The sequence below is a fragment of the Penicillium mononematosum genome, assembly GCF_028829835.1.
Source record: "Penicillium mononematosum strain IBT 11891 chromosome Unknown utg000003l:1.0-8172316.0:1.0-8177699.0, whole genome shotgun sequence".
Taxonomy (NCBI): domain Eukaryota; kingdom Fungi; phylum Ascomycota; class Eurotiomycetes; order Eurotiales; family Aspergillaceae; genus Penicillium; species Penicillium mononematosum.
Window position 1 is genome coordinate 628,970 of NW_026643273.1, and position 24,217 is coordinate 653,186.

The following is a 24,217-nucleotide window of genomic DNA, read 5'->3' on the forward strand; positions in this document are numbered from 1 at the left end:
TTTATAGACTTAGGAACGGACGTACTAAAACTGGAACAAGATATAACTCATAAACCATGTTCATAGGCAAGGATAGCTCTATAAATCTACACATATAGGATATCGGGGTTACATTCGCCAGTTGTTTCCCCCGCATGATTACATGTCTCATATACCCCTCAATCTCACGAGCCTTATTCTCACCTGGAACTTTTCTGTCTTTAGAGGTGTCACTATAGAAATGAACAGAAGTGCAAGCTCGAGCCCACGCGCATCTTGGACACCATCGCCAAGCGAACCTACCGGATACCAATATACGCCCGAAGCAACGCCTTCGGAGACCGATGACACTCCTCCTTTGCATGCAGTAAACGTCGCACCAAGATGGAACGAGTCGAAAACAACCATATGGAAGGTGACTGCCACGTTTTGGTGTGCATTTGTGATGGGGTCCAATGATGCTGCATATGGAGCAATCATTCCCTATGTTTGTGTCACCAACTCAGCTTTACTTGATACTTGCTGTATACAATAGCTGACCATCCTGTTTGAACTTTTCAGCTAGAGGCTTACTATCAGAAAAGCTACACGGTCGTTTCCCTAGTGTTCCTTTCGCCTTTTGTGGGATATACTGTGTCCGCTATCCTGAGCAACCTAGTTCATCAGACCCTCGGCAGACGAGGAATCACAATAATTGCTCCGACTTGCCATGCGATTGCATTTGCAGTCATATCAGTCCACCCACCCTTTCCTGTACTGGTGATTATGTATGTTCTGGTTGGCTTGGGGAGCGGATTTCACAATGCGGCATGGAATGTATGGATCGGGAACATGGCGAACTCGCATGAAGTGCTCGGTTTCTTCCATGGATTTTATGGCGTGGGAGCTACAATAAGCCCCCTGGTTGCTACGACCCTAATTATCAAAGCCGGATGGGGAATGGTACTGTTATTACTATCTGATGGTATCTAGTTCCTCTCTACAACCACTCGACATCGACAAACTAACGATGACATATAGACCGGAGCAGCTGTTATAGCGCTAACTTACTCTACTGCCGCCTTTTGGGCTGAAACTGGGAGCAGATACCAAGAAGAGAATCCCAGTTTCCCTGGCAGAGGAGGAGCATTCTCTCAAACACGTCTTGCCCTTACATATAAGGTCACCTGGATATGCGCCATCTTCCTCTTCCTCTATGGCGGAATCGAGGTAGCAATAGGTGGTTGGATTGTTGTATTCATGACGAATGTCCGACACGGCGACCCATTTGATTCCGGAATGGCAGAGACCGGCTTCTGGCTCGGCATCACAGTCGGTCGATTCGTGCTAGGATTTGTATCACCACGAATCGGAGAAAAGTTGTCCATTGCTATATACATCTTGCTTGCAATTGCTCTTGAGCTCATCTTCTGGCTCGTGCCTGAATTCATCGTGTCCGCGGTTGCGGTTGCATTTGTGGGATTCTTTATGGGGACTATCTTCCCAGGAGTTGTGATCGTAGCGACACGATTGCTACCGAAGAATCTCCACGTTGCTGCTATTGGATTTGCGGCCGCCTTTTCTATGGGTGGTGGTGCTGTTTTCCCTTTCATGATTGGCGCTATTGCTCAGGCCAAGGGGGTGACGGTGCTGCAGCCTATCTTGCTCGCCATGCTGGCTGTGTCATTGGGAATTTGGGCAACGATATTCTGGCTCCCTCAACACGGGTTATCCCATCAAGTCTGAACAGAAAAATAAATAAATAGAAACAGTCGAAGTTCATATCCCTCGGCTGTCGCTTCTAAGCCACAACATCTTGGGTTCTAAGGGCAATGAAGTGTGGGAAGTGGCGAAACCTGGCTGTTATACCTTTCATTTCCCTGGTTTGTTCTTTAATTACACAGCTAAGACTCATGCCACACATGAAGTGAATTATTATTATATTATATCTAACCACATGTCGCTCAATCCGCTTGCTCTTGTACACCATGGAACAACCTAAGCATGCCATGAGCAGCGTGCTCCCCGAGTATATCGAGGGAGCCCATTCCCATCAATTCAAGGACACTGATATCGAACTTAAATGTCGCCTTCCACCACTGTTTTACCTCAATTGCCACGAGAGAGTCCATTCCAAGCTCGGACAAGGAGCAAGACGTCACCAAATCTTCTTCTGGCTTCAACAAGAAGCTAAACACTTTCTTTCCGATTTCCACAGCGAGCAGCTCAGCAGAACCAGGTTGGCCTAGTAGCGCCGCATCACCCTTGGCCTGTGTGATGAAGGTCTCCAGGCCACCGCCAGAAGCAGAGGTCACGGTGGTACCGGCTGTTGCAGCATTATGGAACACCGACATTCGGATGTCCTTCTTCCAGATCAAACGGTTTCTTTGATCGGCGAGAGGGAAGTTGGGACGAATTCCAACGCCGAAGTTGCTTGCATCTAGTCTTGATTTACTTGGCGTAGATGTCATCGCTGCCTCCACCGCGCTCAGCAGCTCGGCTACTGAAACCGTATTGCCCAGGCCACCAGCAGCTTTCAGCTTTTGCAAAATTTCATCCTGCTCGGCAGCATAACCTACCCCCTCGACGATACCGAGAGCGATAGCGCAAGCCGGTAGTTCCAAACTTAACCGGTATCGAGAAAAGGCATCCAAGAACGTGTTGGCACCAGCATAGTTGATCTGACCAGGAAGTCCAAAGACACCAGACACCGAACTGAACAGAACAAAGAAGTCAAGTTCCGCATTGACAGATATCGAAGCATTATGAAGATTCCATGTTCCCTTGACCTTCGGATCAACAGCCGAGTTCCACTCTTCCAGTGTCATGCGTGCAAAACTGCGATCACAAAGCATCATGGACATCTGCAAGATACCGCGAAGCCGGCCTTGAGCCCGTGAGATGGCGGCGGTCACATCTTCGATGTTGGACACGCTACCTTGAACAAAGTCGACGCGGCAATCCATACTGGCAAGCTCTTGGGCAAATTCCCGGTGGGTTTCGCTTGAACCCGCAGTTCGGGAAAGGTATATGAGATGACGAGCTCCACGCTGGACCATCCACGTAGATACAGCCCGGCCAAGACCTCCGAGGCCACCTACGAGCAGGTATGCGCCGGAGCTGTTGAGTTGGATGGGCTTTTTCCGTTGCTGGATATTTTGTACTGCGCTGACCTGACCTGAAGCATCCCGCATTGAAACGACGATCTTTCCTAGATGAGTGCCTTGCTGCATGTAACGGAAGGCGTCGTGGATTCCATCGGAACTAAAGACTTTGATGGGTCGGATAGGAGAGATGTAGCGCTCTCTGAGTAGTTCCACAATTTCCTTCAAAAGCCTGTGTAATATGTCAGTTATCGAATCTTGTACATCTACGTCCCCCTAGTTGATGGTACATACTTCTTTGCAAGGGTCGGCTTTCTGGAACAAATTTGATCCAAGTCGACACAGCAGTAGCTTCGGTTGTCTAAGAAAGGAGTCATGTCAAGTTTTCCAGAGCCAAGCAAGTCTCTCTTGCCAATCTCGACCATCTTTCCGAACGGTGCAATGCATTTCCATGTAGCATGGAGTAGTTCACCAGACAATGAGTTCAATGCCAAATCGACACCCTGTCCATTTGTCTCCCGCATGATATCTTCGACAAACGAGGTATTACGGGACTTGAGGATTCGGTTCCGCGGAAGACCAAATGTGTCCATGAGATACTTAACTTTCTTGTCGTTACCGACAGTTGCGTAAATCTCCGCACCGACCATTTGAGCAAGCTGAATAGTCGCAATGCCAACTCCACCGCAGGCACTATGGATGAGAATGGACTATAAAATGCGTCAAAAGTCGACCTAATAAGTCAGAGGGTTAGGGGCACAAACCTGTCCTTTCTTCAGATTTCCAACGTCGAAGATGGAGTATATTGATGTACTGAATACGCAAGGCATGCTCGCCGCATCATTGAAGCTTAAACCACCTGGGATCTTCTCGCAAAGGTTCTCAGAGAGAACTAATTGTGTCCCAAATAAACAGCTCCCAACGAACATGACGCGGTCACCGACCTTCAGACCTTGAACTTCTGTACCGATGCGACGGACTATGCCAGCGCCTTCATGGCCAAATTCATTGTCTTTCGCTTCAACAATGCCCATAGCACATAAGACATCCTGTGAACTCGTATCAGTATGTGCTATTCCATCCACCCGTTGTCTTCGGACTTACCTTGAAATTCAAACCGGTTGCATACGTGTCGATTTCCACCTCATCTCCTTTCAGAGTCTTGGTATCTTCGTGGGCCCAGTGTAACGCAGCCAAGCGGCCGGGCTTACTCGTTCGAAGAGCCATGCTACCATTTGAACATGACGCCTGTTGCTCATCTTTCAATGAGAATGGATGGTATCGCCCAACTTGGACAGTATTGTCAACAATAGCGTATTCGAATTCAGGCTTGAGCGTTTCGTCCTCCTGGCGGACTTGGAACTTCTCATATACATCGATGAGTTTCTCCAAAGAGACATCGAGATTATCAATTTCGCAAGTAGCAAAGTCGACAAGCAATTCATTGCGAATCGTCCGCGCTATGCCGTTGATCTGAGCAAATCTCGGGTCCTGACATTTGGCTTGTAATAAGCGAGTCAACCAGAGAATACCACATTCATTTAGACTCTCAATCAAGTTCCTGAATGTATCAAAGCGTTGGTTATCCATGTTTTCAAAGAATGGGGCTTCTTCATCAAGCAAGGCAATCACATCTTGTCCGTCAGGCAGAGGCTCTTCGCCAAACCGGGAATGATGAACGGAGTATCCCTGTCTTCTAGCACCTGAAGCAAAGGGCCAACATATCTTGATTCGGAAAGGGTCAAGAGCGTGACGCGCTTCTGAGGTGTGATATCAATTTCCGGTCTGGCCACGATCATGGCGTTCAATTGATATGGATGATCTGAATCCAACACTGCAGCCTCAGGAGTGCGGAATCCAGCTGCCTGGAGTTCTGCAGCCCAGCGTTCAACGCCTATATACGGCTCGTCTGACCGACCGTCAGCATCGCCGTACCACCAACCGGCTAGAGTTCCGAAAGATATAGTTGATCCATTTGGACGTGGGTGTCAATTCGTGGAGCAAGAACCATCCCGTAGGAGAAAGAAGTTTCCGAACGTTACTCAGACTGTCGTTCAAAGATGCAGTGGCGTGGATGACATTAGTGGCCAGAATTAGGTCGTATTTGCGACCATCGAACCCCTGACCTGAGGGATCCTTACTAATGTCGAGAGTAGCGTATTCGATGTTTTGGTAACTGGCAAAGCGATCCTTTGCAGCGACAAAGAATCCAGATGAGATATCAGTGAATGTGTAATTCGTGTACAGCTTCCTGTTCCCAGGTGTCAACAGCTTCAGAAGATTAGCTGTGGACCCGCCGGTTCCCGCACCTATTTCGAGGATACGCAGATTAGGCTTGCTGTGGCTCAATCTCATGATGAACTCGGAAATATCGCACTGATCCATAGCGTTATAGACGTTGGCCAATATGTTATCGGCTAGAAGGAGATCCAGAGCCTCGGCCTCCCCGGTGAAAATCTTCTGGACGTTGTTGAAAACCACCTCAATACCAACAGCAAGATGGGCGCCGTTGGTTTGGGACATTTGGTGAACGAGTTCCTTTACTCGCTGCGCAATGGCAGTATTGTCGAGAATCTGGAAGCTCCGCAAATCCACGCACAGGAGGTGTTGATCAATCCATGATCGATACTTGTGCATGTGGCTGATCGGACTATCCAGTTCTGCAATGGCACGCTGTGTGTAGATCATACAAAGATGGGATAACTCTGTCAAAGTGAGCATGTAGTCACTGCGGTCAATTAATGGCTTGATGAGAGTGTTGATGTCCAGGAAGTCAATATGGGGAGCCCATTCTGCACGAGCAGTGGCGTCGCCTGCTTTGTCAGAGTCCTGACGGTCGAGAACAGAGAGTTTAATTCCAGAACTGCGTAAAGCAACCTTGCCCGCTGCAGTAATACACTGGCTACTACCGACGATAGAGCCGTTCGGGGTGTAAGATGCGGAAGCTTGGACCTGGAGATTCTCATAACAGCGGTAAATGGTTATTTCTTGAATGTGTGTAGGAACCATTATCTTGGTTATCTGCTCGGCATATCCCTTGGAAGCAGCCACACTGAGAAGCTGCAGTGAGGCATCAATGACTGTGGGGTGCAGATGATAGTTCTCCCCATCAGTCTCTTTTGCAACAAGTTCCGAGGTCGCATTCTGCGTACCAGTGTCTGACCGGACATGGTCGAGACGTTGAAATGACGGCCAAAGTTGAGGCCAGACATGGCCATAGAATGGTAGCAACGTTGTGTATTAACCTTGCGCACAAGAGGAGCTTTCTTTTGTATATCTTCAAGGTGTTCGCTATGCGATCTCACCTCGCCCGAGCAGTGTTTGGTCCAACTGGCTCCGTTGTGAGAAGAGATGGTAAATTCCCACCATTCACTGTCGAGGGAATCAGTCAATCGATGGCGATGTAGTGTTGTCATGATCTCAACTGGTGGGCCTTCATTTAAGACAAGGGCGATGCTGACAATTATATTGCGTAGTTTGAATGCCTCGCTGACTCCGGTAAGCTGTCTCACAGCCTCGCCAATCATTGCAGCATATCCAGCGAAGGGGAAGACAATGTCGTCGCCGACCTTGTGGTCGCGGATCCACGGGGCGTTGTCCAAGTGGAAGAGATTTCGGAAAATAGGATGACAATCAGGACTCTCAGTTACCCGGACACCCAAAAGATCGTGATACTTGTGCTCGCGGTGTCTCCACTCCTTGCTCAGCCGAGACTCGTACCAGAAACTTTTCGAATGATCCCATGGGTACCTTGGAAGATCTGGGAGAGTAGAGCCCTCGATAATGACCTTATCCAGCTTGGAGACAGCATTTAGAACGTACAGCTGCCCAATGGCAGTCAGGAAGGATTCAGTGCTGTCCTGGTTGCGAATGAATGTAGAAATATAAGGGGAAGAAGTGGAAAGATGACACTGGGTCTGTCGTAAAGGACCTGCAAGAGCGGAATGCGGCCCAATTTCAAGTAGCACCATATTCTTCGCAATCTGATGCTTGATTATAGATGAGACAGCCGAGCGGAAGAGCACTGGGGACTGCAGGTTCATCTGCCAGTATTTGGGGCCGAAATTCTGGGCTTCGGTGAACAGCTTGTTCTCGACACTGCTGAAGAACAACTTATTTGGGGTCTTGGGGGATACTTCATGTTCAATCAAAGCATAGTACTCGTCGCCTATCTCAGCCATATGATGTGAATGGTAAGCCTTGTCGACTTTCACCTGCCTAGCCAGGACCTCGGGATGAGCCTCCTTAATCCGGGCAACTGCATTTTCAATAGCATGTGTATCACCAGCGAGGGTAACACTCTTAGGCGAGTTTTCGCAAGCAACGACGACACCAGCCTGTAGGTATTTCTGGACCTCCTCGGTACCCATACCTATAGCCGCCATGGCCCCAGGTTTGATTTGTAGCTTGGTGATTTGACCTCGATAAAACGCAATTGTGATCGCTTCGTTGGCCGTGATGGCACCGGTAGCGTATGCAGCAGCCACTTCGCCACTAGAGTGACCCACGACAGCAGTTGGCTGAACCCCAACGGAAGCGAAAGTGTCGAACAGAGCCACTTGGATTGCCGTGCACATGGGCTGGGAAAACTCGGATGAACCGAGTCGGCTAGTATCTGGGTCTTTCAAGAGTTCTTCTTCAATTCTCCATTCTGGAGCGTGTGTGAGGGTTTGCAAATGTGAGTCAAGATCTTGAATGCTCTTCTTAAATGCGGGATAGACGGGGTTGTGGATCATGGAGCAACCCATTTGTGGCCACTGAGCACCCTGGCCAGTGAAAACCATGACGATGTTTGGTGCCTCGCAAGTTTTTGAGGGCGCTGAAGTCGTGAGCGGACCCAATGGACTTTTCACGGAGAATGCCCGATGAGGCAGATGTTCCCTTCTATTACCTAGTGTGAACGCCAGATCGGCAACTCTGGTTGGGTTCTTCTGGATATAGTCTGTATAGTTGGAGATCATTTGCTTTAGTGAATCAGCATTGTTTGCAGAATAAACAAGCAGCTGCGGCAAAATTGTTTGTCGTGAGGGAATGGGGGAGACGCCGAAGCTCTGAGCAGAATCAAGGACCACATGAGCATTAGTACCTCCAATTCCAAATGAGTTCACACTGATTCGCTCCTTCCGAGCCTCAGGCCATGGCATCGGCTCTGTGGGAACAGAGAGTCCATAGTCATCCCACTGAATATTGGGGTTGGGCTCCTTAAACTTGATATTTGGAGGGATGATACGATTCTCCAGGGCCAGTACCGACTTGATCAGGGATGTGATCCCCGAGGCTCCTTCAGAGTGACCAAGGTTGGGCTTGACAGACCCAATGAGAACACCACCAGAAGGGCCAAAAACCCGGCCCACTGCTCGGGTTTCAATGGGATCTCCAACCTGGGTGCCAGTACCATGACACTCGACAAACGCAGTCTGGGAGTAGTCTGCAATACCTGCCACCTCATATGCACGCCGAATCATGGCTTCGTGGGAAATATCATTAGGAACATGGGTTCCGGTACCAGCACCCCTTCCGTCACTGTTGGATGCTGTCGAACGGATAACCGCTCGAACTGGATTTCCATCCCGGATGGCATCAGCCAGGGGTTTTATGAAGATAGCAGAGATTGCCTCTCCTCGTGCATAGCCATTGGCATCGGCAGAGAAACTTTTGCAAGACCCATCGGGTGAAATCACGCCTTGCTCAGTCATGGCGGCTGTCATGCCTGGTGACATTATCAAGTTGGCGCCGCCAATAATGGCTCCCTCGCAGTCGCCCCTGGAAATCGCCAGACATGCTTCGTGTAGTGCAACAAGGCCTGATGAGCATGCAGTACGCATGACCATGCTGTATTTTTCCCCCCCACTTAGCATTTTCATTCTATTCCAAGATAGAAAGTGTTATAGATGAACTAACCTTGGTCCCGTCAGGTCCATCTCGTATGAAACCCGGTTGGGCAGCATAAAATCTCCATATCCGCTCACTCGATACTGCCCATACTGCTGGGTTTCTTTGCCGTAAAGTTCAAGCCAATCTTCACCAAAGCTGCCCATGTAGCAGCCAATTGGTCGTCCTTTCCAGTTCGTTTCTCCGGCATCTTCCATGCACTCCCTGGCAACCTCCAGCATCTGCCGTTGCTGTGGGTCCATGCGCTCTACCTCCAACTTCCCCATTGTGAAGAAAGATGTATCCACAGAGGCAATGTCAATACTTTCGTCCAGGAAGTATCCATATTCGGTCTTGATACTGCCCGGTTTCTGCGTGTCAGAATAGTATGTGGAGGCATTATATCTGGACTTTGGCACTTTACCACGGGCATCTCCTTTGGCAATCAAGAAGTCCCATAGCTGTTGGGGTGTATGTAGGCCTCCGGGGAGACGTACAGACATGCCACATATCGCGATTGGCTCTGGGGGAACCAAATTCGGTTTAATCTCCTCAGGAGTCATTGTGGGAATTATCAATGTAAAAGGTACTTTGACCTCTGTGGGATTATGAAAAGGACCGGGCCGCCAACGACAGGTACTTATAAATGCCAACACGGAGTGCGAAAGTTCGTAATAACCGTTAGTCCCCATATTAACCCCACCCCGTCTTGGCCCTTAGCTCGAATCATGCAATGATCCAAGTTGCTAGGCTCTAAGACATCCCCAATCAGGACGGAGTACCTCGGGAGTCATTTAGTACACGTATGTATACAGACTATTATCACTATTATCGTGGGGTTCACGCTGTTACGTACACTTGATAAGATCTCATGGGATATCTAGCACCAGAATACCTAGGTAGGTATACCTGTAGGGTCAATAGAACTTCATTGCCTACAACATACGTATGTCCGTAGAGTACGAACTAGATAATCCTTCTGCATACCCACGGACATTATGTTAAGTAAGGTTATGCCATGTCACCAATTGGATTTATTCTTATATTTTGAGCTTTGACAGCACACTAACTACACCTGTTTTGCCTACAGTTCGAGCCGTGCGCTGTCTCGGAGACCTAGAACCCGCTGATCTCTGGGTTCTGGTCCTCGTATCTTTTATAATCAATGCCATTTGTGCAAGCCCCGCCCAGCCATATCCACGTTCAATCCTTGGGGAAGCGGTGTGTATGCTCAAGGCTACTTTGGGAAACTGAAAGGATACTATGGAGTACATGTAGTACCAGACGGGTGGTTGATGTGGACTCTGGACGCAGATCCGTACATATGTACGTCCCTCGGATCAATCGGGTACATATGTAGACAATTGGCTTCCCATTGAGACATTGTATGCGTAGGAAATATAACAGAAACTTCGTTGCATATTGTACAACGTTGTACATAATATAGCCCTTGCAGACAAAACCGTTGTACGATCGGCGAATTTTCTACAATGACATTATGATGTGTCCAATATAAAATGATAGCGGAGCACATGTGCAGGCACTCTAGTTATTCAGGGGGGGGGGGAAGCCGTTCCACTTCCTGCAAGTGAAAGAGGTTCGTGCGGCCTTTACCTAATCTGACAGGTGGACTTCCTCGGAAGGTTGCATATGGCCCCGGGGGGAATGGATTTCCTGCATTGTTGTATATTACAATTATTATAGACCAGGAATGTCCAGCCTTGAAGATATTACAGAGATGAATTTATATCGAATTGATATTTTGATGATGTTGGGGAGGTTAAATAGGTTAATTAGGTTAACGAGGTCATAAAGTTGGTAGGGTTGATAGGTTCGGTGAGCTGCGGTGAGTCGCGTCAATTAGCGCGTGGAATATCCCGAACTCCTCCAAACCCCAACACTCATTGACATACCTCCAAAAGTCCGCTGAATGTGTCGGTCTTTCACTCGGGTGCTACAGGGTCTGTCTATCCGTGTCCATTCCTTGGAAACTAGCCAAAAGGTTCGACATACGTCATTGATCCCTGAATCCGTTCCTGTGGCGAGAACCAGATCGCTCGCCCCAATCCACAATGCCCATCATGCGGCTCACCATGTTCTGCGCTTCTCGTATTCCTCGTTTAAAAAGGTTGCGCATCCCCTAAACACATCGAGGTCTACACAGTCACGTGCATATTCGCAGGAGATTGGCAGACATCGTCCAGAAGATATGGTCAGGGCGACTGAGACACCTGGACCGGAGGCGAAGCCGGTGGATATCCTCAATGGAGACATTCCCTTGCCTGCTGGTCAGGCAGAAGCTGCATTGGACCCAGAATCAGATGAAGATATCCCCGTTGATCCTGAAGAGCTGAAGGAGGCGCTCGGCCGACCACCTCCGGTGAACAGCAGCTACCTTCCCCTTCCATGGAAAGGCCGATTAGGATATGTGGGTTACGCCGTGCTGGACACGATATACCCCGCCGATGACCCACCGATTCTGACTTGAATAGGCCTGTTTAAATACGTACCTTCGCTATTCAACACCCTCCGTATTCTGTTCTCGAACATGTCGAATCGCCTCTATACTCGAAAATCGACACCCGCTCCAAGACCCCGACCAGCCCACACACCCGACCAAGAATCGTCCAAACCGCGACCAACCAGCCGATGTTGCACGCGGACAAGCCTTCGTCGAGGGGCTGGCCTTGGCGAATGTACGCGATTTGATCAAGGTCATTCGTTGGAACGACAAATATGGCATTAAGTTCATGCGACTAAGCAGTGAGATGTTCCCATTTGCCAGTCACAAGGAATATGGCTATAAGCTGGCGCCCTTCGCCTCGGAGGCGCTGGCAGACGTAGGACGTGTGGTTGCAGAACTTGGACATCGGGTGTCGGTTCACCCTGGCCAATTCACTCAATTTGGATCACCGAGGAAAGAAGTTATCGAGAATTCTGTGCGCGATCTCGAGTATCACTCGGAGATGCTCCAGCTACTCAAACTCCCTCCACAGCAGGACCGGGATGCGGTCATGATCCTTCATATGGGTGGAGTGTTTGGTGATAAGGCCGCCACACTGGATCGGTTCCGAGAGAACTACGCTATGTTGTCACAGGACATCAAGAACCGATTGGTTCTAGAGAATGACGACGTGAGCTGGTCTGTTCACGATCTACTGCCTATCTGCGAGGAGCTCAATATCCCTCTTGTCCTCGACTATCACCACCATAATATCATTTTTGACGCCAATGAGCTCCGAGAAGGCACCGAGGACATCATACCTCTATACGATCGTATATCAGCAACGTGGTCTCGGAAGAATATCACCCAAAAGATGCATTACTCCGAACAAACTGCGTCTGCCATCACCCCGCGCCAACGGCGCAAGCACAGTGCCCGCGTTACTACTTTACCCCCTTGTCCACCTACCATGGATCTGATGATCGAGGCCAAGGACAAAGAACAGGCCGTATTTGAGTTGATGAGAAACTTCAAACTCCCCGGCCACAACCTTGTGAACGAAATAATACCGTTCATGCGCCTCGACGAAAACCAACCATTCAAACCACCCAAAAAGTCCAAGAAGAATGGGGGCTTCGTGGACTTAGAAGGCTCAATACCACCGCCTCGCACCATCCCAGAGGAAGAAGTCGGAATGGGTGGACCTGATGGCAGAGTCTACTGGCCGGAGGGCATGGAAGAATGGCTCCGACCGGCAAAGAAAATCGTGAAGCCTAAAGCTGCACCAAGTCCCAAGAGAAGCGCCTCCAAAAAGGGTAAGATTGAGTCTGTCGCAGATGTTCCCCTAAGTATACCCATCAAGATAGAAACGCCAGTAAAGAAAACAACCAGGGGCACGAAACGCACACCCTCGTCCAGGTCTCGCAAGCGCAAGGCTCCATTGATTGAGTCTACACCAGAGTCGGAAGAGACTGAAAACACCGAAGAGGTTTCAGTGGAAGTGGACAGTGCTCCGGCCTCGATATCACTTTCTCGACGAAGTTCACGTGCGAAGAAAGTCAACTACACCGAGGACAGTGCATAACTGGCACTTGGTAGTTCTTGTATATTAGTATACGATTTATTTCGCAGATATTATCTAAAAAGAGGCTCTATGGCTACATACATATGTATGTAGATTATAGATCAAAATTACATTCGATCAATGCAAAGCGCCTGGGCATCTGCTTCCTGCTTCAATACGGGCTTAACCTGTACACCCGCCACACAACATATTATAGATACATATGTATGAATGAATAGAAGGTTTAATCATTAGATCATTATACCTAGTAATTTAAACATATTAAAAATGAACAAAATACTCGAAAATATAATACTCGCCTAGAATCTTCGGTTGTAACGCGGTGAGAACATCCGAATAATCATCGTCATGGCCGATCTCTTCCCCGCAGGCAATCAACTTTCTGCAGCCTTACTTGACTTGACTTTTCTGATTCGGAATACACTCACCTTCTTCGTATATCATACCACACGAGACCCTGGCGCCTAAATCACGTTTCCGTTGGCCAATCCCCCGGTCGAGGCCCTCTATCTTCAAACGCCCGCCTACCACCCTCTTCCCTTCCTTCCCCCGCGAGCCTCGACCCAGCAGACTCTCGCGTATACTCCGTCTGATCATTGGCGCACACTCAGCCAGACGAGCCCATTCCCGTCTCTGGGGCATCCGGCACGAAACCCTGCCCGCGCTCCGACACCGGGCGCAATCGCGAGTCTATCGAGCGATCGTCCAGCGACAAGCGCGGCTCGCTGCACGCGATAGCAGACTTGGCGGGCGCCTTGTGAATTATCTTCTCGGTACGCAGCGACGATCAAGGCCGTGGAAATCTACTGCACTATCTCCTAGCAGCCTAGCTGCAAGACCCCCGAAGTCGATCCGAGAACCCCGCCACGGACCGAAGGACACAACGATACACCCGATGTCGCAATCTGGACTTTCATCATGGGGCCCAGGGGGGTGGAGATGGTACTGCTGCGCCTGGTAGCCGCCGAAAGAAGGTTTACGAATATTTCAAAGCGGCAAATGAGCTACGCCAGACCTATACCTCGCAATGGTCGGGGCAGAGGAATGATCACGATGAGGACTACTACAATACCCCTGGCGCATTCCCGGATGTGGAAATTGCACGGTCAGGCGATGAGGAGATGGTGGTCTTTCCCAGTTATGCTAGGAAATTGACAGGGAAGAAGAACACCGGGACTAGCCCACGTCCGCGACGTGACTCGTGGTCAGAAACTATCGATGAATACCGGGGTGAAACCCGTGAGGATGATGATATCTCCTCGCCTACTTGGGATGCGACGGAGAGTGAAGATGCAGTCGTGGCCGTTGACGTGCGTGGCTGGATTTACTCTCCTGGGCGGGGACCGATGAGTCGAAAGCACCGGTTGATGATCGCCCTGGCCAGGAAGCTGAGCGGCGTCCCTGCGCCATCTGGAAATGGAAATGATGAAAGTAACGACAAGATCTCCGGGAAGGGAGATGATGAATACATCGACAAGGAGATTCAAACATTAGTCGCCAAGGCTGAGAAGGAAGCAGATCCGGCTTGGAAAGGCTCGAATGCGGAGCAAACACAACAACCCGCTGCGCAATTGAGTAAAGATGAACTATCTATGGCGAATGCCCATCTGATGGAAAGACTTCGTCCATTCTTGACGAATCCCGTTGGGAGCATGCCTGTGACAGTGTTCTTCTTCAACGACAATGAAAGCAAGTCTCGAAACATCATGACGGATGACTCAGGCCATTTTACTCTTCGCGCTACACTGCCCTTTGTGCCAACTCATATTCGCGTACTGGCATCTGAGGACCTGTCTGTCGCAAGGCCGATTGAGGTCATTGACCCGGTTGGAATCAGTTTGATCAGTGATATCGATGATACAGTCAAGCACTCAGCCATTGCTAGTGGAGCGAAAGAGATGTTCCGCAACACCTTCATCCGTGAATTGGACGAACTTACAGTCGAAGGAGTCAGCGACTGGTACTGCAAACTGGCCAGTGAAGGTGTGCAGATTCACTATGTGTCGAATGCTCCCTGGCAATTGTATCCCCTCCTTGAGCGGTACTTCAAGATGGTGGGATTGCCTCCAGGCTCTTTCCATCTCAAGCAGTACTCGGGCATGCTTCAAGGAATCTTTGAACCCACCGCAGAAAGGAAACGGGGGTCATTAGAACAAATCCTGCGGGACTTCCCAGAACGAAAATTCATTCTCGTCGGCGACAGTGGTGAAGCTGATCTGGAGGTTTACACTGAGATTGTCTTGGCAAACCCTGGCCAGATTCTGGGCATCTTCATTCGTGATGTTACAACCTCAGAAACCCAGAAGTTCTTCGACAAGTCCGTCGGCCATCTTGACCAGTCTAAACGCAGTTACAGTTCACCAAATGTGGTGGACCACTCGGATGCCGCCACCAACAGACCGACGCTGCCGCCTCGAAGTGGTACGGCTGTTGACTCTACAGTTCCCGTAGCCCATCATGAGCCAGACCCAAAGGATCTTGACCTTGAGGACCTGATTGATCTCACAGATCTCATCATTGACGATCAGCCACCTCCAGCAGGGCTTACCCACCCCACCACCCACGGCCACGTCCAGCGAAACCAAACAAGCCATCTGCATTGCGCATGGTTTCTACGCCAGCTGACTTGGCGAAGAGTTCCAAACCATCCTCTCTTCGCAACGTTGCTACACCTTCCGATGTGCCAGAGAAAGACTCGAAGCCGACACCAGAGCCAGATGCCCCCAAGCGCAAACCAGTGCCGCCTGTGCCACCCAGACGTGGAGTGCCCAAGACAGATTCATTGATTGATGTGGACCCCTCGCCTCCAACCTCTCAGAGCAGCGCTGCGATATCATCGAATGAAGCCCCTTCTTCGTGGCTCAAAGGCCTCGATAATGGTTCTGCAGGCGCACAGAGTCAATCGCAAGCTGCACGCGCCAAGCCAGCACCGCCTCGTCCCCCTCCACGTCGCACAAACACCGGATCTTCAACAACCAGTCTAGATCCCAGTGCATCAACTGCATCAACTACGCCGGCTCGGACTCCGGCTCCTGCGAGTGGCATTCAATCATACCCAGCGGCAGCCGCCCAGGCTGCATACCAAGGGTTCCAATATGCAAGCGACCGGCTCAACTTCTCGGGACCTCCCTCTCTACGAAAAACTCCATCAAACCAATCACTTGGAAGGACAGGGTCCAACGAGTCGGGTGTGCCGCCTGTGCCCCTTCCGAATAAGCGTGAGGAGCTTTGGCGACGCCGTTGGGATCGTGCAAGTGAAGTGCTTGAACAGCACGGCGTTGTGCTGGGCAGTTGGCGGGTTGGAAGCGATGCGCAGCCTGTTTGTGCGTGGCTGATGGAGCAGGCAGTGAAAGATATCAAGGCTGCTCGTTCGAAGGGGGATCATTGACGACGTGTAGACATACATGTCAAGATGTGCCCATGGATACACCCCACTTATTGCTCCATCGATTTGAGATATATTTTAGAAACATAGTTGGTATCATTGATCTAACCACGGTCGTGATAGCCTCTATGTACATAGTACATAGAAAGAAGCCTATTCTTTTTGATATCTCCCTATCTGAAACTATATCCATCGTACATGTACTTCATGTTGTGTTGCTTCTTCTTTCCAGGCCTAGTTGACGCTGAAAATGGCTCGTACCGATCGCACTTGGGCACGTCCACGGTGGGTCGTAGGACGTTATAACCCCCTTGATGATTATTATTCAACAGCTTGCCCTTGCGAAAATATCAATTGTACATCGTACGCGAGATCAGTAATCGGAATCTGATCCCGAGGTCCCTGTTGGTAGGGGCTGGGGGTTGCAGCCAAGAAACCGACGATGCTGACATCACAAATTCTCGGGCCTCGGCTCAATTTGAAACAGCAGTTGCATGATTGGCGACTTATAATCTGGGGTAGCCCCCCATTCTCCCTCCCTTTATCCCTACAAAAACATGCCATCAGAAACTCTCACGCGTGCGGAAGTCGCGAAGCACAACACCGAGGATTCCCTCTGGTGCATCATCGACCACCAAGTCTATGATCTGACAGATTTCGTCGACGCCCACCCCGGCGGTGGCGTCGTGCTTGCTCAGGTAGCTGGCAAGGATGCAACATCCGATTTCTACAACCTGCACCGCCAGGAGGTGCTGGAGAAATACCGTGACCAGCTTTGCATTGGTGTCGTCGAAGGCGAAAAGCCTGAGGTCATCCTGCCCTTCCCTGGAGCTTTGAGCCCTGTTCCCTACGCAGAACCCCTATGGCTGCGACCCCAGTTCAAGTCACCCTACTACAAGGAGACCCACCGACGCCTGCAAAAGGCCATCCGGGAATTCACGGATAAATACGTGACGCCCGAAGCGCAAGAGAAGGAGCAGGATGGCAGCTACATCAGTCAAGAGCTGATCAACCGCATGGCCGAGACGAATATCCTGGCTATGCGGCTGGGTCCTGGAAAGCATCTGCACGGCCGCACCTTGCTCGGTGGAGTTGTGGATCCAAAGGAGTTTGATTATCTTCATGATATGATCATAGTACAGGAGTTGGTCCGTGCCAATGCCAGAGGCTTCCAGGATGGCAATATGGCCGGTATGGCTATTAGTTTGACGGCTGTACAGCAATGGTTGCATGACCCTGTACTCAAGGAGCGCCTCAATGACGAGGTCTTGTCGGGCCAGAAGAAGATGTGTTTGGCTATCACGGAGGCCTTTGCTGGTAGCGATGTGGCGGGTCTGAAGACTACTGCTGAGAAGACTCCTGATGGGAAACATTATATTGTCAACGGAACAAAGTCAGTGTCACATTTGTTGGTTTAATAAGTAATTTGCGCTGACTATGTCTAGGAAATGGATCACAAACGGCATGTTCGCTGACTACTTTGTCACTGGCTGCCGTACCGAGAAGGGATTCTCAGTGCTCTTGATTCCTCGCGGCGAGGGTGTGGAGACCAAGCAAATCAAGACCTCATATTCGACTGCTGCTGCTACTGCTTTCGTGGAGTTTGAGAACGTCAAGGTCCCGGTTCAGAACCTCCTAGGCGAGGAGCACAAGGGTTTCATCGTTATCATGAGCAATTTCAACCACGAGCGCTTTATGATGGTCGCTGCAGTCGTCCGCATGTCAATGATGGTTGTGGAAGAGACCATGAAATGGTCTAACCAGCGCATCGTCTTTGGCAAGAAGTTGATTGAACAACCAGTTATTCGCCAAAAGTAAGTCTTTTAATCATTCACTGCCGATATTCTCTTCTAACACTCGACAGGATTGCTCGCATGATCTCTCTCGCCGAATCTAACCAGGCATGGCTTGAATCCATCGCCTACCAGATGTGCAACATGACATACGCCCAGCAAGCGAAGCTTCTGGGTGGACCTATCGGACTGCTCAAGTCACACTCTACCCAAGCCGCAGGTGAGATTGCCAGCCTCGCTACGAACATCTTTGGTGGTCGTGGCCTCACTCAGTCGGGAATGGGCAAGGTGATCGAGATGTTCCATCGCACTTACAAGTTCGATGCCATCTTAGGTGGAACTGAGGAGATTTTGGCAGATTTGGGAGTGCGGCAGGCAATGAAGGATTTCCCTAAGTCGATGTTATAGAGTGGCAGTATATTGAGCGAATGTATCAATCGAATTATTTCATTCAACATAACAGTGCTATGTTTTTGTATACACTGGCAGCTCTCCGCTTGGCCAAAAATAGAAAAAGGCAAGTGGGGCAGATAGCTGGAGCGGGGGATCTTTGTCCCGACGCCACAGCTTTCCCAAGGCAGCTAGCTCCAGGTGAAGGCATCAGCGAGCCGCATCATCATCTCCCAAGATATTCCATATTCTCTGTCATCCAGCATTTCACGTCTGAAATAAGCAAAATCTATCAAAAATGGTTCCAGCCGATGCCTTTCACGAGGCTAATATCCTCGACCTTGCTGTGAGAGCTATCCAGCCCGCAGGTGACAGACAGCCGAGTCTCAACACACCATATGAGGCTGTGGCTCTGATCGGCCATGCATGCATGGTGGCACTTGATTTCAGACTGGTTGGACTCGGCGAAGAGCACAACTTAGGTATGTCAAGTCTGTTTCGATCGCATTGGTGAACTCTTATTAATATTCTCCAGAATCATCTACAATTACACCTTCCCTCCCCACAGAATGGAACGCTAACGATACATTTGCCTTTCGGTACACACATGCGCAGTCTTCGACAGAGTATCTACTCAAAGTGAGTCGGCTGGGAAATAACGCAGTGATCTTTGCACTGGCCTTGGGAGATGACCGGACCAGCTCGTTTGACATCCCCGTCAAAAATTACGTCTCCGCCTCTGCATTCCCACTATCTTCCTCGGACAATATCCCTGCGTCTCTGCGAGAGGCTTTCATCTCGCCACCTGGTCTCAGGCGACTTGGTCAGTTTATTCAGAGTCAACGTCATCCAGAAACTCGCGCCCGGTTTGTACAAAGAGGGGTATGAAGATACAACGCAGCCGCCCAGAGCAAGGCCACAAGAAGGACAGCCGGATATTCGCCAAGATGGCACACTCCCCGAGCCTGCTCGTCCACGTCCGTTTGATGATCCCCTAGCGGCAGCTCCCCAACGCTCCAACCCACCAGACTTTGCCCCGCCCGGGTTCGAAGATGAGCATCAGATGAACCGGCCCCCGCAACGATATCCAGGAGGACTTGGAGGAAGAAGTCCGTACAACATTGGAGAACGAGATCTTTACCCAGCAGGACTTGGTCCCAATGATCCTTTGCGCGGATCTATGGGCCCTGGCTTTGGTCCAAGTGGCGGGGGTATGCATCCTACCTTTGATGACCCTCTCTTCGGCGGACAAGGAGGATCAGGTAATGGTGGATATGACCCCCGTGTACCACCAGGTGCCAGATATGATCCCGTAGGACCTGGTGAGCCACCTGCTGGTCGTAATCGAGGGCCGTTCGGTAATAATGGACAAGGTGGGGGTGGGTTTGGTGGGTTTGGTGGTGGATTTGGCGGGGGTATTATCTAACGAGTGATGAGAAAGGCAGGCTACTATGGATGAAGAAGACGACGATTCTTTGTTCCTTGGCACAAATCTATTTCGAAATTGACAAGAATATCAAGAAGCTACAGTCATACCCTAATGGCCCGTTTTGATGTGTTTTCCCCGTACCTTTTGGGTCCATTGTGTGGAATATCTCCCTATACACGTATTGTATTGTCTGCCCAAATGTCCAACACAAACCAACAAAGATATAACCCCATTGGCTCTACGTAACTATACAATGGTGCCCAGGTGAAGTTGATAATTACGTAGGCAACCTTGGAGAAAGCGGTGTGTGGCTGAAGTGTGGCGCATCTGTTCACCACTCTCAACTTGACCTTCCCGAACTCCCATCTCTTCTCCCTTTCTCGCGTTCCCAAGTCCCATCCCCTTATCCCTTGAATCAATCTTGGGAAGTTGTCTTTTAATTGAATTTCCATCTGGAGCGTAATTATCCCACATATTTCCCAACCCCCACGATACCTCCGCCCATCCACGAATTCCGTTGTTTTCTCACGAGACCGCCCCTCCCCAGCTGGCCCCTCCTTTTCAGCCAGCTGAGCATACCGACGCAATGGATAACAACATGGAGATCGATACTGCGCGGTCCCCCGAGCCACACCACCTGTCGCCAGTAAACGACCCCGGGTCCATACCGACTCTGGACGGCTGGATCGAGAGTTTGATGACTTGCAAGCAATTAGCGGAGGAGGACGTGCGGCGGCTGTGCGATCGGGTGGGTTTCTTGTTTTGACAGATTGATAATGATGAGTTCGAGTTTGCTCATTTCTGTGTCTTCCAGGCAAGAGAGGTATTGCAGGAGGAATCCAATGTGCAGCCAGTGGTATGTCGTTTCTCGGTCGGGTTGTTGTCCTGCCCGCCCAACCCACTGACCTATTCGAACAGAAATGCCCAGTGACAGTCTGCGGTGACATACACGGACAATTCCATGACTTAATGGAGCTTTTCCGCATTGGCGGTCCTAACCCGGATACAAACTACCTCTTCATGGGTAAGTGGACGTCGGTCGGATGAACGCGTTGTGGGGTAATGTTTTTTAATTTTTTTTTTTCTTGATATAGGTGACTACGTCGACCGTGGTTACTACTCAGTTGAGACAGTGACCCTCCTGGTCTCCCTGAAGATCCGTTACCCGCAGCGTATTACCATCCTCCGTGGAAACCACGAGTCCCGACAGATCACACAGGTCTACGGATTCTATGACGAATGTCTCCGCAAATATGGCAATGCCAACGTGTGGAAATACTTCACCGACCTTTTCGACTACCTTCCCCTCACTGCTCTCATCGAAAACCAGATTTTCTGTCTTCACGGTGGACTGAGTCCGTCCATTGACACTCTCGACAACATCCGGTCGCTTGATCGTATTCAAGAAGTTCCCCACGAAGGACCCATGTGTGATTTGCTCTGGAGTGATCCCGATGACCGATGTGGATGGGGAATCTCTCCCCGTGGTGCTGGATACACGTTCGGGCAGGACATTTCCGAAGCCTTCAACCACAACAACGGCTTGACTCTGGTGGCACGTGCCCATCAATTGGTGATGGAAGGATATAACTGGTCGCAGGATCGGAACGTGGTCACTATTTTCTCAGGTATGTTTTTCGTCGCTAGACACCTGATGGAGCAAAGCACTAACCGGACTACAGCACCAAATTACTGTTACCGCTGCGGCAACCAGGCCGCCATTATGGAGATTGACGAGCATTTGAAATACACATTGTGAGCACTCCTGGTTTATCATTTCTTGGATCTCCTACTGACATGATCTAGCCTACAATTCGACCCTTGCCCCCGAGCGGGAGAACCTATGGTATCGAGACGCACACCTGACTATTTCCTTTGATAGATTTCATTTTTGTCCTTCGAGAGGCAATTGGACTGGCGGAGAATGGGGGTTGCAATCGAACAGGGCTCTCGCCTATTTAATTCTGTATGGTTCGATGCCTGGCCACTTGTTGATACCAATCATGAAAATAAAAGACCATTTGCAAGACCCAGTTCCATGAGACTATAGGAATACCCAGGGTATATTTCTGTTTGGTGATTAATACATTTCTCTGGTTAATTGAGGTAACAGGGCTCCCGTGGTATTGCTAAACTGGGATATACGCATAAAGGCTTAACGTCATTCCCTTGCTGAACTGGCACTAGATGATATCCCTGCCTGCAGCTCTATAAGCCAGAAGTTCCCTCGAGATGAGAAATCTACCTCATCATTGCTTGGTGTCTTCTTAGGGCCCGGTTTCTTCTGCCATAAACAAAGTCTGTCCTCTGAGCAGTCGTCCCCCAAGGCATTGCGAGTCGAATATCAGCAGCCCGTTAAAAGTCCACGGGCATCAAACGGCCGCCTGGACCTTCTCGAACAAGGCTCTGATTGAACGGGCCAACGGGGGATAGTTCATGTTCTGATGGTCTAGAACTGATGGCCTAAAGAACCCAGCTCTGGAGGATCTAGGGATATGCGCATCAACCCCTCTCGAATGAGTGCTATATCGACCTGGAAAGCGGCTCTTCCGGTTCTTGAACACATGACGGAATGCGTCACAATCACCAACAACCAACACTTCTAGTCCTCACGATGACTATCCGTGGAATACACAAATTCGAGGATACACACGGCTATGTCTGGGAGGTCAATCAGCTGATTATACTAAAATTGTCGATATATAAAAATCCCTCCGTCAGGGTTTCCCACATCATATGGAGCGATAACACTCTCACTGAAATGTTCTGCGTCGCCAGCTCACTGTGATTAAACATTGCCATATCAGCATATTGAAGCCACTCATCAGGTCTCGCTGATGGAGATAGGTAGCCAGCATTGTCTTTTAAGTTCATGATTTCGTTGATTGTCTGTCATAAATTATATTATACATAGAAGATGGTTTTTCCCGTTAATGATATATACACATTAGCACAGCCTGTCAGCTCAAATGATGTACGCCTTATAATGCAATGCAGATCTCTCGAATTATTCGTTTCTTCGGTCAGCCCTTCAAAGACACGCTGCTACCCGCACTCTCGATATCCTTTTCACCATGAGCCGGAAGAGAAGTTCCATTCTGAGCAGCTTGCGCGTTCTCCTGACTACCCTCATCTCGTCTGTAGTGACGCACTTTCGAGCTGCCGTTCGGAACCCAGAATCGCTGGTCAACACGGCCGACGAAGAAGATGACCACGACCAAAAAATCCAAAGTGAAGTTAAAGATATAGAAGCAGGTCTTGCTGTGATACCAGGCTGGGTCAGTGACAGGACGAGGTGACATCCAAGAGGTACCGGCACGGAAAGATGCACCAAGACAAAGCAAACAGCTAACAAGTCCAACGAGAAAGACCTTGACAACCCAGCTACCGGAACCAACCTCTTGAATTCGCTTTCTGTTCGGAGACAAAAGAACAAGCAAGAGAAGAGGAAGCGGCAGGAACGATATGATAGAGAAGTAAGTCTGACCGTAGAGCTGGATATCGCGATCGATGCGAAGGGTGTTGGCGTTGAGAGTATACGAACTCTGAATAACACAAGTGATGACCATAACGATCGTCACGCCGACGAGAACATATAGAGCTTTGAATGCCCACGATACAGGTCGTGACCAGCCCAGGACTGGGTAGACAGCTCGGAACATACGCTGAGCGTAGAGCAAGTTCAAGATGAAGAGCAGCAACACGCCAGCTGCGACGAAGATGTTTGCTGCGATTGCGAGTCTGATGTTCGTCGGGTGACAGGCCCAGGCGATGCGGATGATGTTTGCGATAATGCGAGACATGCAGAAACCGAATGTTGCGGCTGATGGAATGAATTTGTGGCCTTTTGCGAGATTGCGTCGGAACAGGGTCATGTGGCAGGCGGCGCCGGTGATGAAAAGGGCGAGGAAGACGGAGCATATTGGGATATCGAGGGTGATTGTTGGTCGGCCTCCCACTGAGGCTGTTCTAGGCATATAGGGTCCTCCCATTTTCTAGGGTTGTTAGGGTTTGGCTGTAGGATAGAGGGCTGGAGTACACACTTTGGTGTTTAGATATATTTCCTTCGATTAAGAATTTAATACTGTTAGAGATTCGTTTCTTTCTCTTTTTGGACTGAAGCTGCGGAATAGTTGGGGAGAAAGTATAGTTACAGCATATGTACGAATGGCCTCGCAAGTCTTATATTTTAGTTCAGTCAACAAGCTTCTAAATTCTCCTTCCAAAAAAAATCCAAAACCTCGCAGATCGGGCTCCAT

General features: G+C 49.7%; 8 protein-coding genes across 8 annotated transcripts; 6 read left to right on the forward strand and 2 right to left on the reverse strand.

Annotated features, from left to right (window-relative positions):
- Positions 1–220: 220 nt before the first annotated feature.
- N7519_005137 (MFS transporter) lies at positions 221–1,704 on the forward strand (the record flags this gene model as incomplete). Its single annotated transcript, XM_057291913.1, has 3 exons — positions 221–466; positions 541–921; positions 1,000–1,704. The coding sequence occupies 3 exons, from the start codon at positions 221–223 to the stop codon at positions 1,702–1,704; spliced, it is 1,332 nt and encodes a 443-aa protein (XP_057146724.1).
- Positions 1,705–1,922: 218 nt separating this feature from the next.
- On the reverse strand, positions 1,923–9,496 carry N7519_005138 (reducing polyketide synthase sphB; the record flags this gene model as incomplete). Its single annotated transcript, XM_057291914.1, has 8 exons — positions 1,923–3,294; positions 3,357–3,772; positions 3,827–4,111; positions 4,167–4,623; positions 4,695–5,007; positions 5,105–6,206; positions 6,368–8,894; positions 8,964–9,496. 8 exons carry the CDS (start codon positions 9,494–9,496, stop codon positions 1,923–1,925), a joined length of 7,005 nt encoding a protein of 2,334 aa, XP_057146725.1.
- A 1,367-nt stretch (positions 9,497–10,863) lies between these two features.
- Positions 10,864–12,961, forward strand: N7519_005139 (UV-endonuclease UVE-1; the record flags this gene model as incomplete). The annotated part of the gene is made up of 2 exons (XM_057291915.1): positions 10,864–11,361; positions 11,426–12,961. The coding sequence occupies 2 exons, from the start codon at positions 10,864–10,866 to the stop codon at positions 12,959–12,961; spliced, it is 2,034 nt and encodes a 677-aa protein (XP_057146726.1).
- Positions 12,962–13,309: 348 nt separating this feature from the next.
- Positions 13,310–16,349, forward strand: N7519_005140 (phosphatidate phosphatase App1 family protein; the record flags this gene model as incomplete). Its single annotated transcript, XM_057291916.1, has 4 exons — positions 13,310–13,396; positions 13,573–13,718; positions 13,839–15,382; positions 15,490–16,349. The coding sequence occupies 4 exons, from the start codon at positions 13,310–13,312 to the stop codon at positions 16,347–16,349; spliced, it is 2,637 nt and encodes an 878-aa protein (XP_057146727.1).
- Positions 16,350–16,903: 554 nt separating this feature from the next.
- On the forward strand, positions 16,904–18,547 carry N7519_005141 (acyl-CoA dehydrogenase family protein; the record flags this gene model as incomplete). The annotated part of the gene is made up of 3 exons (XM_057291917.1): positions 16,904–17,739; positions 17,792–18,160; positions 18,211–18,547. The coding sequence occupies 3 exons, from the start codon at positions 16,904–16,906 to the stop codon at positions 18,545–18,547; spliced, it is 1,542 nt and encodes a 513-aa protein (XP_057146728.1).
- Positions 18,548–18,827: 280 nt separating this feature from the next.
- On the forward strand, positions 18,828–19,955 carry N7519_005142 (proteasome inhibitor PI31 family protein; the record flags this gene model as incomplete). Its single annotated transcript, XM_057291918.1, is given in 3 exon segments — positions 18,828–19,011; positions 19,065–19,356; positions 19,367–19,955. The coding sequence occupies 3 exon segments, from the start codon at positions 18,828–18,830 to the stop codon at positions 19,953–19,955; spliced, it is 1,065 nt and encodes a 354-aa protein (XP_057146729.1).
- A 589-nt stretch (positions 19,956–20,544) lies between these two features.
- On the forward strand, positions 20,545–21,837 carry N7519_005143 (serine/threonine-protein phosphatase; the record flags this gene model as incomplete). The annotated part of the gene is made up of 6 exons (XM_057291919.1): positions 20,545–20,706; positions 20,773–20,814; positions 20,877–20,982; positions 21,053–21,586; positions 21,641–21,713; positions 21,765–21,837. The coding sequence occupies 6 exons, from the start codon at positions 20,545–20,547 to the stop codon at positions 21,835–21,837; spliced, it is 990 nt and encodes a 329-aa protein (XP_057146730.1).
- A 1,144-nt stretch (positions 21,838–22,981) lies between these two features.
- N7519_005144 (uncharacterized protein) lies at positions 22,982–23,950 on the reverse strand (the record flags this gene model as incomplete). Its single annotated transcript, XM_057291920.1, has 1 exon — positions 22,982–23,950. The coding sequence occupies one exon, from the start codon at positions 23,948–23,950 to the stop codon at positions 22,982–22,984; it is 969 nt and encodes a 322-aa protein (XP_057146731.1).
- Positions 23,951–24,217: the final 267 nt, after the last annotated feature.